A 16,728-nucleotide genomic window follows, 5' to 3' on the forward strand; every position below is an offset into this window, starting at 1 on the left:
CATGTCGTCCTTGATATCATATACTGCCATGGTACGCCAAGACTGGCGCTCTCTCACTTGGATGCCAGCGAAACGTCCTGACAGCTGGCGTGGAGAACGACGGAGAATCCTTTCAGACGGCAGTGGTAAAGAGCATCTCGTAGCGAACCGTGGTGCACCACAGCCCACTCAGATGACAAGATCGGGTGCTCTGGGCAACCTCATGCGTAGAAATGTTGACAGTTTGGATGGGCAAAGCGGCAGTCGCTCACGGACGTCCAGCGGCAATCAGCGGCGGCCAGCCGCCAGTGGATATGCATGGCGGACGAATCTGGTGCATGAAATGGCGCGGGTAAGGTGGGCTGCCAAGCTGCCTATTTCCCCAGCGGCGATCTCCCAGAGGGTCGGGAGTTATCCACAAGGATGGACGTCCAGCGGGTATCGTTTCATGCGCCTCTCATTCCACAGGGCCAGCTGATAGTCGTGGAGAGCAAGTTACTTGTTCATGGGGCTGGCACGCTGGCTTTGCTGGATCAACGGGCTGGTTACTCATTCAAAAGTTAGGGCTACCATCGTCTGAAGAGACCAGACTGAATCATGCCTAGGTGGCGTATCAGAAAACAAGACGTTATTGAGGCGGATATGCAGGTACGATGGCTCAGCCAATGGCAGTTCCACGTCGTTTTGACTTGTGATTTCCGTGCCGTCTCCTTGATAGTCCGTTGAGCGAGATTACGCCGCTGTCGCAGGCAAGGTTGCTTGGTTTGCTGGGAATATCATGCACTTTTTGTACGCCTCGGCAGTGTCAACTTGGCAAACGCGGCCTGGTCCTTTGAAGCGCGGGAGATCAAATTGGATGTTTCCTTGGGTTCCCACTGCAACAAGAAGCTTCCTGCGTTGGCGATCTGTGTGCAGATCTTTGAGACTCGCAACGTGCAGGAACCGCTGGTACGAGACTCAAGTCTGTGGCGCAGGTTATGTGACGATGCTGCAGAACCTGAAGAAGAGCTGTTGCAAATGGCTCTTGGCACGGTCCTATTTTTGGTCTCCCAAAGTCTTGGCCAGAACTCTAGAAAGCGTTGATCCTGCAGTCTTGACTCTCGAATCTCTTGACTAAGTGACCGGTATGGATAAACAGGCAGAAGATAAACTTTCCAGACTGGAGCTGCGAGCCAGGAGGTCAGAATCTGGATATACGATGCGTGGGTCACATGCCTTAGTATTACGGAACAGGCTCAATCGGGATATGGCGAGAGGACAGAGAGATGAGGTGACGAATACTTTGCCAAAGTCAGCACCGTCCGAGTCGTGTTGATGGCCTCATGGAGGGGGGGTTCGGTGACCGAGGGCGCGTCCGAGCATCGAAGGGGGGCACCTTGGCTTACATAATGCCCTTACGTAATGTACTTACATAATGCACTCATACAAGTCATTGCGCTGTCCGGTCATTCCGAGCGGGAAAACCTGCGGCCGGCAACAAGTCGGGACTTGCTGATGAGATTGGCCGGAGATCATCCAGAACGCCCCAGCTGACATAAGCCGGAGAAGCGGGCAGCGAATGGAGGCACGTACACATGCCTCTCCACCAGGGCAGCGGGTTTTCCCCCCGCGCCCCCCGGTGGACCGGCACCTGTTCCCCGCGCCTCTCCCCCTTCTCTCTCGTGCTTCCGTGGGATCCTCCGTGCCCCTCACTTCTCACCGGTTTTGTAGCTGCATCACCAGCCGCTTGGTGTGCAGCATCCCGTGCTACCACTGCTTAATCACTTCATCTTGCGGTACATTACCTTAAGCGAATGCCTTGTCAATAACTGAGAATTGAGGGGTATTGATGTCTGCCGATATGACTAACACTGCGTACAAGGGGGAGAAAACGTTCCATACCCCAATTCTACTCTCCGTACACGTCATGACTTTTGGCTCCCGGGTCCTTATCAAAATGAGCTGCCTCTCTTGGCTGGATACGCCATCATTCCGCGTTGACTAAAGCTACGCGATCCCGGCCGTTTCTTATCACTCTCGCCGGGCTCCGGGGCCGTGCCGGCAGACTACTCTACGCGATGCACCTCTGCATACACGCAGAGATATCTTGGCTTGGACAGCTGTGTTTATAATGAAAGCAACCCCGAGTTGGCTGATCCGAGAGACGCTTCGTGATTAAGGCGACAAATTTGAAGTCCAATTTTCGCGAGACTTTATCTCGCTCAGTCTTGCATAATGGCAACCTATTGCCCAGTGATAGTCTTCGCTCTGATCTGGCTGAGGATCTTTGGCATCGCAACCTGCTTGACGACGGGTAAGCTTGCCACCATCAACTGTACTCTAGTCTATCAACTGACTGAGTGGTAGTCAAGGGTGTACCATTTCCCGCCCTAATAGATGTGACTCTCGACGAATTGGCCGAGGGCCTTGAAAACGGCCTCTTCACCAGCGTTGACCTTGTCAATGCCTATCTCGGTCGCATCAACCAAGTAAACAGTACGCTCAATGTCGTGACCGAGGTGAACCCAGATGCTCTGTCAATTGCCGCCGACCTAGACGTTTCGCGCGCCAATGGAACAATTAAGGGTCCGCTGCACGGCATTCCCATCCTCATCAAAAACAACATCGCGACCGCCGACCAAATGAACAACACTGCGGGCTCGTGGGTCTTGCTGGGTGCCAAAGTTCCCCAAGATAGCTTCATGGCGAAGAAGTTACGAGAGGCCGGCGCGATTATCCTCGGCAAGACCAACCTCAGCCAGTGGGCCAACTTTAGGAGCAATAACACGAGCAACGGATGGTCTGCGTACGGAGGTCAAGTATACGCTGCTTACTATCCTCAGCAAGATCCGAGTGGAAGCTCCAGTGGTAGTGGTGTGGCCTCAGGTCTTGGCCTCGCACTTGCGGCTCTGGGCACCGAGGTACGTGAAAGATCTTCATGTGCACTTGAATCATTTTCAATAACACTCATCAGACCGATGGTTCCATTGTCTCGCCCTCTCAGCGTAATAACCTCGTCGGCATCAAGCCAACCGTTGGCCTGACATCCCGACACCTCGTGATACCGATTAGTGAGCATCAAGACACCATCGGACCCATGGCTCGGACCGTCAAGGATGCTGCCTACATCCTCCACGCCATCGCCGGCGCAGACCCCAACGATAATTACACGTCTGCGATACCCAACAATGGCGAGATACCAGACTACCCAGCTGCTTGCGACATGTACGGCTTGCGTGGAGCTCGCATCGGAATTCCTCGCAACGCCATCGAACTCTTTTCCGACAACACCACAGGAACTGAAACAGATGCCTTTGAGGAGACTCTCGAGGTCTTCAAGGCTGCGGGTGCCGTCATTATCGATAATGCTAACTTCACCGCCGCGGAGCAGCTCGCTACGTCAAACTCCGAGACCATTGTCCTGAACGCAGACTTCATCTCGAACTTAGCTTCCTATCTCGCCGAACTCACAGTCAACCCCAACAATGTGAAATCTCTCGCCGACGTCCGTGAATACACGCAATCATTTGACCTGGAGGATTACCCAGATCGTAATACGGGTGTCTGGGATGAGGCTCTCGACGAGCAAGCATTTAACAACACTGACCCGCGATTCTGGGCCGCCTGGCAAGAAAGCGCATTCCTCGGCGGCGAGGGCGGGCTTTTTGGAACACTGGAAAGGCACGATTTGGATGCCGTCATCCTGCCGACGAGCTTCTCCAGTACCTGGGCTGCCATCGTCGGGGCACCCGTGATCACAGTTCCCCTGGGTTTCTATCCCGCGAATGCCACGGTGATCAAAAATAGGAGGGGCAACCTCGTCGACACTGGCCCTCATGTCCCGTACGTGTATCCTACGTCTCATTCCTTCATGATGAAAACTGACTGCTTGTAGATTTGGTATCAGCTTCCTCGGTGCAAAGTTTTCCGAGGCGAAGCTCATCAGCTTGGCCTATGCCTATGAACAGAGGAGCAAAACGAGGGACAAGATCCAGCCCTACATCACGCCCAACGTCGAGATTGGCGACTTTGCTGGATATTAGTGATGGTTTCTGTCGCTTTACAGAGGTGTATATCTTGCAACTGTAATTATTAACATTTAATTCTGCTGGTGCCGGGGATCCGTACTCCGTCGCTCACCAGCGCCTTGACTATCAATAGCGAGGCTTTTGAGAGAGTTACATCAAGATTTGTATATCGCCAATGTTCCTTCGAATGTGGTGATCATCTAGGGCTTCCACGAGAGCTAGCGAGAGCGAAGTTCATCAAGACCGGCCAGGTTATCCGAGACGGCGATATATGTATGCCGTCCAGGAACCCGAAACTATTTTACCATCGTCGTTGGGGATTGCAGTTTACACTCAGTCTTCACAGTAGGCAGAGCAGAGGCGAGCCGCTGACTAGCTTTTGAGGGTCTCGGTATGAAAGTCACATCTCACTTAATCTTCTTGAGTGCCATTAGATGGTCACAGCTTGCATGACGGATGGGTTCACCATTCATACTTTGTTCCCTCGCAGCAATGCTTTGACTCAGTCTACGTTGTGTCAACAGATCAATCAACCTATCGGTTCGTCCCAAGATCTAAGCCGCACCTTATTTTCACATTTGACATCATACGGTTTCACCAAGACATGCGACGTCATCATCTAGCTCTAACTAGCAGCTCGATTCTTTTCTTTCTCTAGCTCCTCATAAGCGATTCCGTGGAGAAATACGCCAGCGCCAGCTTCCCCGGAACAGTAGTATCTGGGAGGTAAGAAGAATCACCGGTTAGACACGGTGCCACGTGTTGTTTGTCGGTAAAGTGCCCGTATGATAGCCGGTGAACATTACTGCACCACGGAGGTCGCCGCGGTTCTCAAGAATGAGTTTGGGTGGCGCTCGAGTAAACCCCAAGAAAGCCAAGGGATCGAAGTGGGAACACGGAGAAAGGGCCGACTCGACAAACCCGAACGCGCAGTCAGGCGATGGGCATATGCAACACGCCGCCATCCCGCCACAGTGCAACATCGTCGATCATTCGCGAAGCTGGGGGATCCGGAGAAGCTCCCATTATCAGGCCGCATTAAGCTTCCTGTCTCATCCCATCCTGCCTACCATCTTGCTCATTGACTTACGGTACAGTCCCAGCATCTTCATCAATCTCAATTGAACATCCGTCCGGTGGGCGCAGCAAAAGCTCGCACTGACCTCCCCCCCTCCCAGCATCATCGTCCCATCCCCTACTGGATCACCACACGGTTAAGACGTCGCCTCCCGGCTCCGCTAATTTCTCTCCACAACTCGCCAAATTTTTTCTTGGACGGGGCTCCAGTCCCTGAAAAGCTCGTCCTGTTCAAACCTCCCCCTACTTCGTCACCATTCCCGTGCGTAGTGGACGGCACGGCACACAAGCCAAAAGCGAACCATGCGTCCTACTACTGCAGCAGCGCCGGGCGAGGACATGTCTGGCACCGACACAAAGTCCGAGAAGCACGGAGGAGGAGGAGGAGGAGGAGGAGGAGGGCCCGAGAACGAGATCGGGCCCGGCGGCGAGGCAGATGTGGATACTCCTATTCGCTCTCTTCCGTCCAAGGGCGACGAGATGGGCAAGTCGTCACGCGACAGAGAAGAAGTCGTCGACACGAGCGACTTGGAGGTCGGCACCAACCAGACCGACTCGATGAGAGATGCCAAGGGCAAGGGAGCGAAAGTGGCCCGGTTCTACAGGAAGTTCAAGCTTCCGATCCACGTGTTTGTATGGATGTTGTTCACAGCGTAAGTTGAGAACCTCTCTCATGCTCTCAGATGCCCCCCCCCCCTTGGTGGCTAGTCTGGTGGCATCGGTTGACCGAAAAATCCTGGACAGATGGTGGATCGTTGGCCTTGTCTTCCAGCGGGATAAGATGGGCTGGTTGAAGTCTTTCCTGGTCTATCTCGCCATCACCATACGCATCGTCACCTTGTGGCTCCCGGCCGCTGCCGTCATGGTACCGCTGCGCTTCGCCTGGAAGCACACCGTTGGCAGAGCGTACGACATGATCCCCAGCAAGCTGCACCAGCCTCTTGCTGCGCTTCTCACCATTGGCGTGTTCCTGGTCGGTTCCATGGTCCCGGAGGAAGTAGGAGAGAACACTCGTGCCAGTCGCGCCATCAGTCTCTTTGGCCTGCTTCTCATGATCGGTCTTCTCACACTCACTTCTCGCGACTGGAGGAAGATCCCCTGGCACACTGTCATTGGGGGGATGCTCACGCAGTTCATCATCGCCGTATTCGTGCTCAAGACGGGCGTCGGCTACGACATCTTTGCCTTCATCTCCGAGATGGCCCGGACGCTCTTAGGTTTCGCAAAGCAGGGCCTCGAGTTCTTGACGTCGAGTGAAGTATCTGCTCTGACCTGGTTTCTCATTTCTGTGATCCCGGCCATCATTTTCTTCATCTCGCTCGTTCAACTGCTCTATCACTGCGGCTTCCTGCAATGGTTCATCAAGAAGTTTGCCGTCTTCTTCTTCTGGTCGCTTCGCGTCTCAGGCGCCGAGGCCGTAGTGGCCACGGCAACCCCTTTTGTCGGGCAAGGTGAATCGGCAATGCTCATCAAGCCCTTCGTGCCGTACCTTACTCTGGCCGAGATCCACCAGGTTATGACCTGTGGCTTTGCGACTATCGCGGGATCCGTGTTGGTTGGTTACATCGGTCTCGGGCTCGACGCGCAAGTCCTCGTCTCGTCATGCGTCATGTCTATTCCAGCAAGCATTGCAGTGTCGAAGCTCCGCTACCCAGAGACAGAGGAAAGCATCACTCGCGGCAGCATCACGGTTCCGGATGACGAAGAAAAGGCCGCCAACGCCATCCACGCCTTTGCCAACGGAGCCTGGTTCGGCATCAAGGTGGCTGGCATGATTGTCGCCACTCTGCTCTGCATCATTTCCTTCGTCGCCCTCATCAACGGCATCCTCGGCTGGTTCGGCAAGTTCTTGGGCATCGATGATCCCCCATTGACCCTTCAGCTTGTTCTGGGCTACGTCTTTTACCCCGTCGCTTGGTGTCTGGGTGTGCCTAAGAAGGACTTGCTCACTGTGGGAGAACTCATTGGAATCAAGATCATCACCAACGAATACGTTGCTTTCAACTCTCTGTCGAGCAAGGTCGAGCCTTACATCTCCATGTCACCTCGCTCCAAGCTCATTGCAACCTATGCCTGCTGCGTAAGTTCAATCTTGACAGCGTCTCAATTCTACACAAACTAGGAAACTGACCAGATATCACAGGGCTTCGGCAACATTGGTTCTCTGGGCACTCAGATCGGTGTTCTTTCACAAATTGCTCCCGGACGCGCCGGAGATGTGTCCCGAGTTGCCTTGTCTGCCTTATTCGCCGGCGTACTTTCAACCCTCACGTCTGCGAGCGTCGCTGGCATGTTGTACACTGGCTAGCTTCGGGATAGAGGCTGAGGCTTAGGCCACGACAATAGAACCATATTGCATTGTATCATATGTAACAATAGCGGTAGGATGATTATCTGCCGTGACATGATACGCCCTGCCAGATGCGAAGCCATCCGTCCTTTCTTCACGTGCCAGACGAGTGCTACATGCAAAGCTGACTGCTCATACTTCAACAGTATGCGGATCTAGTCTGGGCATGCTACGCTTCTGAGGCTGAGTCGATCGCATCGCCATTTAAATTAGACCAACCGCTTGCCGGGGGTCTGCGGGAGCCGTCGGGCCCCAGAATGCTAACTGCAGTGCACTGAGGGAGAGCTGACATGTCCCCTTCGGCATGAGCAACTAACTTTCCTCAGCTGACCGGCAACGGAACTGACCGTGGGAGCAATGAGGCCCACGAGAAAGCCGTACCTGTCTTGCATGCCGCTAACAAACTTTATACTTCTCAACGTGTCCCGTTGGGCATCGCAGTCAAGACATTTATCCAGGCTGACTCCAGCTGGCATTCTCAGCCTCCATCTCGGTAAGGCGGTAGCGGCCGAGGCTGAATTCCGTTGACCGCCGCATCCTGTGCTCTGCTCCAGGAGTCAGGGCCCATCCGTTTTCCCACGGAAAGCAAGTGAGCCTCCGTGTCTCAATTAGCGAGGACTGTGACACCAGAACGCTCTGCGCAGGATTTGTCAGAATGGACTCCTCATTGCTCAGGAGTCAGGAGTCAGGAATCAGAGCCTCGGCTTCCGGTTCATCCATTGAACCCATCCCTCGCTACCCCATACCCCAGGTTAATCAAGACAGCCAAGAGACGGACTCATGAGAGTCTCCCCGCCATTTCACGTAATAGAATCTCTCTTGAACAGATGGCACGATAAGCCTGATCGTTGGGCGGCCAGAGTGTCTGCGGGAGAGATGAATGGCGTCAAAAGAGGTTCCGCTAGAATGCCAACCTCTTACGAGAAATTTACTCCATAGTACCAATCCATTACCCCATCGCTTCCTTTTCCCCAGCTGTGCGTTCGTCCCAAGCTTTTCCAAGAGCTGTTGAATACCTGGAGAAGGTCTGGAATTACCGAATGCACATGGGAATTTCCATATTGCACTTACTGCCCTGGTTAGTCTCATCTGGGGTCTGGTCAATTTGAAGCATCACTGATTCGTGTGGAAGAGCTGGGGAAAAGTGGCCCACTGCACACAGCGGGAGTTTGAAGGACTTCATTTTCCATTCTCTGAAAACTTTACGAGTGGCTGTCAGGGGCGAGCATACTAATTTCTCGGCGAAGGCGGCCATGGAAACGCTAGAAAATGCGTAGAAGACACCAGTGAAGGGGGATACCTAGCACCTCCAGGCACTGAGGAAAACTTTGAGGTGTCGGCCGTGAGTAGCCGTCGATAGGTGAGCAGGGGAAGGGCAGGGTAGCATCCCGAGAATCGCAATTATTTCAGGCTGCAGAGGCTGGGCTGCATCGACGATCGATTCAAATGCGATGCAACAGCTATTTCGCGTCGTCGACTATGCCAGCATTGTTTATCACGGCACTTTGAATGCAAGTGTTTACCACAACGATTACTTACTTTGATAAAGGAACTTTGAGTCTTCAGCAACTCCGCGGTCTTCTCGCCGTTGCGGCTTCTTAGTGAGTCTAGTAGGGCGGCCTCAACCTTATGTTTTGCAGATTTCGGCACACAAAGCACTAGAGCAAGCCACCGGCAGACTGGTTTGCCTAGCAGGCCTAGGAGACTGTCCGAGGCGCCTAGCCGGGCCAAGGCCGAAGAGATATCAAATCCAGGTGCGCATACGAGTCGCCGGAGCAGTGATGGGTAAAATACCGCATCTAGAGGCTCTTGGCAAAGCTGATCCGGCTCGATATTCGGGTTAGGGGCGCGTTGGGAATGGCGCGATTTCGAATACCTTTCGTGCTTCTAGGAACAGTGGGAAGCTCCAGAGCGGAGGCCGTTTCGATTTCTTCGGGGAGGGGAGGGGAGGGGAGGAGGGTGGAAAAGAAGAGAAACCAATATCAGACGCCCGCACATCGTTCCGGAGGACCATCGCACCGAATCGCACCATCTGGTTGGACGGTAGTTGGAAGACCCGTTTCGCGGTGACGGAAGGGAATTCGTCACAAGTTGCTCCGTGGAGAGGGGACGACTTTGGACTTCAGTCTTTCAATAGCCGTTCAACTTGCTCACCGACGGTCCCAAAGTCAGTATCCCTGCTCTGGCCCGCCCGCTATCCCAGATCTTGCAGTGCCTGGACAGACGTCGGGAATTAAGAGTTGGGTCCTTTTAGATGACGACGAGCCGGCCTCGAGTCGGCTGCTTGCATTCTCGACCAACGCGTGGGACCGGGACCGGGACCTGGGGACTCGTGTATTCCTGCACCGTGGAGGATTGGGGACCTTGGGGGACGACGGGATGGATCACGTCTGATAGTCTGATGGCTGACTGTGTGACTGTCTGTTGACTGTCTCTTGACTGGCAAGCTGGGAATACCTACCTGCTGGCAGACCCCAGACTTGTCAGAGACGCACTGATCGCCAAGCACCACAGGCTGGAGGGGTCTTCCCCCAGGATGGCTGTGCACTTTGCGAGTGGGTGTCTGAGTTCAATGGCGCATCTGGCGCTGTTGGACCTGTTTTCGTCAATCAGAGGGAAGCAGTACGATGATCCTCTTCGGTATGCGTTCCGGCCGAGTGTCCCACGTTTGCGTGATGACAGTCAGACATCAAATCTGCCCCGGCGCCGCCATTCCAGCACATTGCCAGTTCTTGCTGAAGTGAAGAACAGACATAGTCTCATTATCGCATCACGGATGCAGCTGAAATGTGTTGACCTTTCCCAGTCAGCCCAGACGCCCCAGCTAGTATGTAATTACTACGCAGAGAGTCCCGAGAAATGCAGAATGGACCTTTGGGCTGGAATGTGGGAGAGATGCTGCCGACACTTTGGGAATGGTTCCCGCAGGACAGACAGCACGCTCTGCCATTCATACGACGCACACTAAATGGGTGGGCAGGGGACTTGCATCCGGCCAAGTGCCCGAGCAAACGCGACGGGGTCTCACGGAGCTAATGCGGGCGTGGCCATCCAGTCCCGGCTCCCAAGAAACAAAACATGCTAGCAAGATTTTTCTGTTTGTGGCAGAGTGGCAGTACGGATAGGTAATGCTGAGTCTGCCAGACGGGAACGTGAACCAACTTGCCAACTTTACGACTTATCCAAGACAAGACATTTCCAGCCATTGACTTTGGCAGACTTTGACAAGACGAGGCAAGGTGGCCGAACCGCCCCAAGCCATCCGTAGTCTAAGCCAAAGTCAGCCAAGGGCGAGGATAAGCTCGGGCAAACCCATGCTCAAGTTTCCCAAGTTCCCACTCGAGGCAGGGAAGAGGAGTACAGGGGCCATGTGGAGGAGATAAGGACCTGCTTATTTGGGCCAGAGATAAACGTCTTGGCGGGGAGATAGATCCAGGCTCTGAGTGGACAAGGCAACGGCTGGAGAAGTGATGGAGGGGGGGTGGCAGGGAAGATGGTGGTTGGGGCCCTTGGGCCTTGGGAAGAGGTCTGGGAGGGATGGTTCATGGTTGTGGATGGGTGGGAAGACGCAGCGCGTTTCTAGAACGTAAGATGGAATGCCCACGCGGACGATATTATCAATAAGCGTTAGTGTCAGCGTCGCGATTAGACTTATTTGGCGACCCGCTGGTGAAGCTGAACACCTAAAAGGTTCACATAACATGTACGTATTCGTTTACTCTGTTCTGGTCTGGGCATTTGTTCCTGTGGACTCATAGAGGAGTACATCGTGAAGGGTAGTGAATGGGAATCATGGGATGGACTTCCTTCAACGGCTCTATCCACATCCTCTCTGCCAAACAACGGGTAGTTTACGGGAGGTTGAGACCCCAAGAAGCAACAAGAGATTCAAGAGATGGACAAGCCGTCGGCGGGTTCTTGGACACGGGCGCGACGGGGCAGATGGCGCATTGGCGCGCATTCTAAGCTTTTGGCAGACGCAGCCACCACTTGGTGTTGGGCTGTCAGAGAGTCAGTTGCTAGTGATGCGATGAACGGTCGATTCTCCCGTGCAGTAGTAGTACCCAAATTCACATCATCGAGACTGAGCAGAGACGGCCACGCCGATATCTATCAGTGCCTCGTGAAGACTGGTTTGTTCCCTTGCAGGGTCGACGACTCGAGGGATCCCGCTAGGCTCCCCCAGTAATACTGCCAGTCTGCTAGTAGTAAAGGTAAAACCACTCTACCCGTCAGCAGCAACATATTGAGTACGGACACTTGGGATCGATTCAGCGAGCGAACAGCCTATCTAGGCACGAGCCATCGGCGGTGATTGGCGCGAGGGTATGAATCGTGGCTTGAGGGTGCCCCGCAGATTGCCCGAGTAGATGGCCATCGCGTGAGCCTTCTATCTCTTGGCTCTCTGTGACTTGACGAGAGCTGATCGAGGTGGTGGTGTTGGTCGTGGTGGTCCCTGTTGTGGCACGCCTGGTCGTCGTACTCTAACTCCGTACGCCTTATCCGTGTCCGGGACACCCACGCTGTGGGACGGAAACAGCTGACGTCTGCAAATTCGCACGCCGTCTGTGTCTCTCCCTCGCACTCTGCCTTGCGCAGTGCTAGAATTTAGGGTAGAGAAAGGTGTACCGAGTGGCCGGGCGGACAGACTACCTATCTCGCAGTCGGAAGACTTGTAACCTGATCAAGATGAAAGGTCTGTTGATCTCCCACTGTTGGCGATAAATCGGGAAAAAGAGGAACGATGAGGGTAAACTGAGTTTGCCCCAGAGATAAGCATCATCGCGTAGTCCGTACGACTAATATTACGGTGAAAATTTTGACAATCTGGGCGAGCAAAGCTCAAGCTGCTGGAGGGAAACACCTGGAGGCTTGGCTCGCTCTGCGGGTGTCATTCTAGAAATGTTTCTTGCAACCGAAGTGGCAGAACTGGAATTTGGCACTTCGACCTGCTGCGTCCGGCCGTTGAAGGAATCCCGCGCATTCGGCCATTGTCTTGGTGTTTTCTTGGTACCACCGATCGTTGCCCATCTCGAGCCGGGGTCCGTCTCGCTTGGTCAGGCACCTCGGGGCTCATCCTCCTTTGCTTGTCACGTCTAAGCTTTCCCCAACTCTTCCTATCAGCGAGTAAGACTGGCGCGAACTGGCTTCGCGAAGGACTGGGCAGCTGGGCAGTTTCTAGGCACAGCTGACTTGAAGTCACGACTCATGCTCGGCTGTTGACGATACTCCGCGTTAAGGATTGACTTTGACCGCCAAGTATCCGTATCTCTTCTCGTTCTCCTCATCTCAACTTACTGCGTAGCCCCCGATGAAGCTCTAGCTTTCCCATTATCTCCGCACATCCAAGTCACACTGCTCCAAACTTGCCCGCCGCCACCCATCCATCTTGCTGCACTGATGATGCTCGCCAAGGCTGAACGGCGTTGGACACGCAACTTTCGAGTGCCCAATCACAGCCAACAGATATTACAAACCACAACTAAGTAAGCTGCCCGTGCTGCCCTCGTCTTTGCTTCCTTTCCGCAAGACAAGTGAACCCTTGCCATGCGCCCCCTCCATCCAGAGAATCAGCCTATCCTTGTCTTACTGTCGTTTCCTGGCCCATTCGTACCCCGGTAGACAGGCTTCTTCTCCACCACAATCCGCCTCCCCTCACTCATGCTTCAGTCCCCTCTTTCGACCAGTGCGGTGCTGCTGGGCCGTGACTGAGAGACTTGACTGGCTTTCAGCAGAGAGAATGGAGAAGCTGTCTGCGAGACATGGCCTGTACTCACCATTGTCTCTCTTTCTCTCTCTCTCCACAATCACTTGGCCTAGCCTGCGAAGAACCGCGAACGCGGTGCGGGTACCTTAGTCCCCGTAGTCTCCATTGTGGGCACGCAAGTACACGCAACGCAAAAGAGATACCGAAAGATAATGCGACCAACATCCAAAGGTAATACCAACAGTCAAAACAATCGCGTAGAACTCCATAAGCACCATCCGTCTCCGACTACCACTCGGCGACGCCTACAGGGATCCTTGACGGGTGTATCTTAGCGCACGACGCCAGTGCCCCAGTCTTGCAGGATCCATCAAGACCCCCAAGCAAGCTAGGCCAGGTCCAGCCCACGAACCTGCGAGCGACATGGGATGTACGTGTGAGCGACAGCTCTGATCTGCCTGTCTTGCCTCGCCCGCTGGTATGGCGCCGCCGGGTGTCAGTCAAAACGGGATGCGAGCTGCTACCTACGGACTGATACCCTTCCCTCACATGCGGCAGCCTCTCTATCGCGCCTCCGTCCCTGGTCCCGCGAGCCGGCGCTGAAATGTTAATTAAAAAACCTCGAACCCCCCTTCCTTACGTCGTCGTGCTTCTCTCCCTCTTCCTTCTCTCCCATCCCTCTCGCTCCTAGAGCTCTCACTAGTCAATCCCCTCCTTCTGTCTTCGCTCAAATCCAGAAGTAGAGCCTCCTCCCATCTTGTGTACGATATACTCAGTCGTCACACAGCAACAATGAGCGACGGCCTTGTCAAGCGGGCGTCCTCTTCTGAGGGCGCCCACGGCGGCCACGACATCGAGAAGACGGGCTACCAGACACAGACCTACGACGACAACCTCAAGGAGAATGTTCACATCCGCGGTCTCGAGACCAGCGAGGACACGAAGCTGCACCGTGGTCTCAAGGCCCGCCACATCACCATGATTGCCATTGGTGGTGCCATCGGTACCGGTCTCATTGTCGGAACCGGCAAGGCTCTCGCCCAGGCCGGCCCCGGCTCCGTCTTCATCTCGTACACTCTCGTCGGTTTCATTGTCTTCCTCGTCATGGCTGGTCTCGGTGAGATGGCTGCTTGGCTGCCCATCTCTTCTGGTTTCACTGGTTACGCCTCGAGATTCTGTGACCCCTCGCTCGGTTTTGCCCTCGGCTGGACGTAAGTCGCAATGACCCCTCCATCTCACCTCACTTCTCTCCGCACCATGTGCTGACTATGATTTTGCTTTCCAGTTATTGGTTCAAGTACATCATCGTCACGCCCAACCAGCTGACAGCCGCTGCTTTGGTTATCCAGTTCTGGGTAGACCGCGAAAAAGTCAACCCCGGTGTCTTCATCGCCATCTTCCTCGTCGCCATTGTCTGCATCAACTACTTTGGTATCAGATTTTTCGGTGAATTCGAGTTCTGGCTGTCCAGTTTCAAGGTCGTCACCATCGTCGGAATCATCATCTTCTCTCTTGTCCTGGCTCTGGGCGGTGGCCCCGATCACGACCGCAAGGGATTCCGCTACTGGAAGAACCCTGGGTATGTCTCACTTACACCTTTCAGACCAACTCATTGCCATGGCTAACAACCTCAAAGTGCCTTCAAAGAGTACATCGACACTGGCGATGCCGGTCGCTTCTACGGTTTCTGGTCCTGCATGGTCAACGCCACCTTCGCCTACCTCGGTACTGAGCTTGTCGGTGTCACCGTCGCTGAGGCTCAGAACCCTCGCAAGACCATCCCCCGCGCGATCAAGCTCACCTTCTACCGTATCCTCTTCTTCTACTGTTTCAGCGTTCTCCTTATCGGCATGCTCGTCCCCTACAACTCTCCGGATCTCGCCTTCGCCAACAAGTCCCAGACCGGTGCCTCCGCCTCCCCCTTCGTCGTTGCTGCCACGCTCGCTGGTGTCAAGGTCATTCCCCACATCATCAACGCTTGCATCTGCATCTTCGTCTTCTCTGCATCCAACTCTGATCTCTACATCGCCTCCCGTACCCTCTACGGTCTTGCCTCTGACGGATCTGCCCCTGCCATCTTCAAGCGCACCGACAAGCGTGGTGTCCCCATCTACGCCCTCGGTTTCTCCGCCATGTTCGCCCTTCTGGCTTTCATGAACGTCTCCAATGACTCCAAGGCTGTCTTTGGCTACTTCGTCAACCTCACCACCATCTTCGGTCTCCTGACCTGGATTTCCATCCTCGTCACCCACATTTGGTGGTGCAGGGCCCGCAAGGCCCAGAACATCCCCGACGAGATCCTGCCCTACGTCGCCCCCGTCGGCATCTGGGGCTCTTACGGCGCTCTGTTCCTCTGCGTCATCATCGCCCTCACCAAGAACTACGACGTCTTCACTGGTGGTGACTTTGGCAAGGAGAAGTACAAGACCTTCATCACCGGCTACCTCGGTATTCCCCTCTACCTCATCCTCATCTTCGGTCACAAGCTCTACTACAAGACCCGTGGCGTCAAGCCCCACGAGGCCGACTTCTACACCGGAAAGGACATCATCGACCGCGAGGAGGAGGAATTCCTCGCTCGCAAGGCTGCCGAGAAGGAGGCCAATGGTGGCAAGGGCGGCAAGGGTGGTTGGTTTTACAAGACCTTCCTTTCCTGGCTCTTCTAAACGCGTTAAGCGTGGTGAGAGGAAGTGGAAGTCTGTGTGCATTTTTCATGAATATCATGTCCCGCGAATATACCATGGCGTTTTGGCCCGCCCACTAGCTACATAGATATCACAATCTAGACCAAAAAGATATTGTCTACTCTGCGCAAGGTCATACTCGCCCTATTTCAATGCTTTCTTCCGTGAAGTGATATTCCTGTAGTGATGTTCTTTCGGAAAGCAACGGCTTAAGAACAAACGGTCCTACACATTCAGTGGGGTGTGAATCCACACACGATGACTCACACTTGTCCAAGGCTACTTGACCCCCAACCTCGCTCGGTTGGAACATCTGCCCTCAAGCAGATTACCTCAAGCACAATAGCTCAGGGGTAGAGCGCTGGGCTCATAACCCAGAGGTCCCTGGATCGAAACCAGGTTGTGCTAATAGTTTTGACTTTTTGCTCCCTAAGACGATGTTTGTGATTACTAGGCCAGACTAAATGTCTGCGAGGCTCATGAGACGTGCTACTAGCATAATCTAACGAGAACGCGTCGAGAAAGCTGCTTTGTTCTCAGTACGAGTTGAAAGGAGCTCACCTCCTGATTCGCGGAGTGCTAGCACACTTACCGATGTGTCGGAATACAAGGCACGCATTCTGGCATCCACGGATAGCCGCAAGAGTCTGAGAGCCGCGTTCTAATGTTGCCGCGTGCTGTCCTGTTTGATATTCTCTAACATGAGTGTTGATTAACTTATAAATACCTTTAACAGTTACCACAGCTAGCGAAGTACCTTATCTTACGCATTATCTCCAGTGCTTCGCTTGCCGAGCTGCACGAGAACTGTCTCTCCAGTGGATACGAGTGAGAGACCCACGATAAGTTTCACCCTAGGTGCGCTGCATGAAGCCCTCAACATTTTGACTTCTACCGGACCAAGATCAAACCGGGCTATTGGCG

General features: G+C 54.1%; 4 protein-coding genes and 1 non-coding gene across 5 annotated transcripts; all 5 read left to right on the forward strand.

Moving 5' to 3' along the window:
- Nucleotides 1-2,193: 2,193 nt before the first annotated feature.
- On the forward strand, nt 2,194-4,001 carry BDZ83DRAFT_719433 (amidase; the record flags this gene model as incomplete). The annotated part of the gene is made up of 4 exons (XM_060512174.1): nt 2,194-2,272; nt 2,326-2,879; nt 2,933-3,801; nt 3,854-4,001. 4 exons carry the CDS (start codon nt 2,194-2,196, stop codon nt 3,999-4,001), a joined length of 1,650 nt encoding a protein of 549 aa, XP_060365263.1.
- Nucleotides 4,002-5,366: 1,365 nt separating this feature from the next.
- On the forward strand, nt 5,367-7,371 carry BDZ83DRAFT_577046 (NupC family nucleoside transporter; the record flags this gene model as incomplete). The annotated part of the gene is made up of 3 exons (XM_060504978.1): nt 5,367-5,716; nt 5,808-7,143; nt 7,207-7,371. 3 exons carry the CDS (start codon nt 5,367-5,369, stop codon nt 7,369-7,371), a joined length of 1,851 nt encoding a protein of 616 aa, XP_060365264.1.
- Nucleotides 7,372-9,716: 2,345 nt separating this feature from the next.
- BDZ83DRAFT_314973 (uncharacterized protein) lies at nt 9,717-10,556 on the forward strand. Its single transcript, XM_060502330.1, has one exon. The coding sequence runs from the start codon at nt 9,950-9,952 to the stop codon at nt 10,379-10,381; it is 432 nt and encodes a 143-aa protein (XP_060365265.1). The 5' UTR covers nt 9,717-9,949; the 3' UTR covers nt 10,382-10,556.
- Nucleotides 10,557-13,912: 3,356 nt separating this feature from the next.
- Nucleotides 13,913-15,786, forward strand: BDZ83DRAFT_651594 (amino acid permease; the record flags this gene model as incomplete). The annotated part of the gene is made up of 3 exons (XM_060510462.1): nt 13,913-14,331; nt 14,406-14,699; nt 14,757-15,786. The coding sequence occupies 3 exons, from the start codon at nt 13,913-13,915 to the stop codon at nt 15,784-15,786; spliced, it is 1,743 nt and encodes a 580-aa protein (XP_060365266.1).
- A 354-nt stretch (nt 15,787-16,140) lies between these two features.
- BDZ83DRAFT_t139 lies at nt 16,141-16,212 on the forward strand. Its single transcript has one exon. It is a non-coding gene; the product is annotated as a tRNA-Met (tRNA).
- The last annotated feature ends 516 nt before the right edge of the window (nt 16,213-16,728 follow it).

This window comes from Colletotrichum acutatum (assembly GCF_030867785.1).
Source record: "Colletotrichum acutatum strain CBS 112980 chromosome Unknown BDZ83scaffold_44, whole genome shotgun sequence".
Taxonomy (NCBI): domain Eukaryota; kingdom Fungi; phylum Ascomycota; class Sordariomycetes; order Glomerellales; family Glomerellaceae; genus Colletotrichum; species Colletotrichum acutatum.

Excerpts from the sequence above, each read along its gene's own strand:
- BDZ83DRAFT_314973 (XM_060502330.1), top strand. The coding sequence starts at position 9,950 with ATGGCTGTGCACTTTGCGAGTGGGTGTCTGAGTTCAATGGCGCATCTG.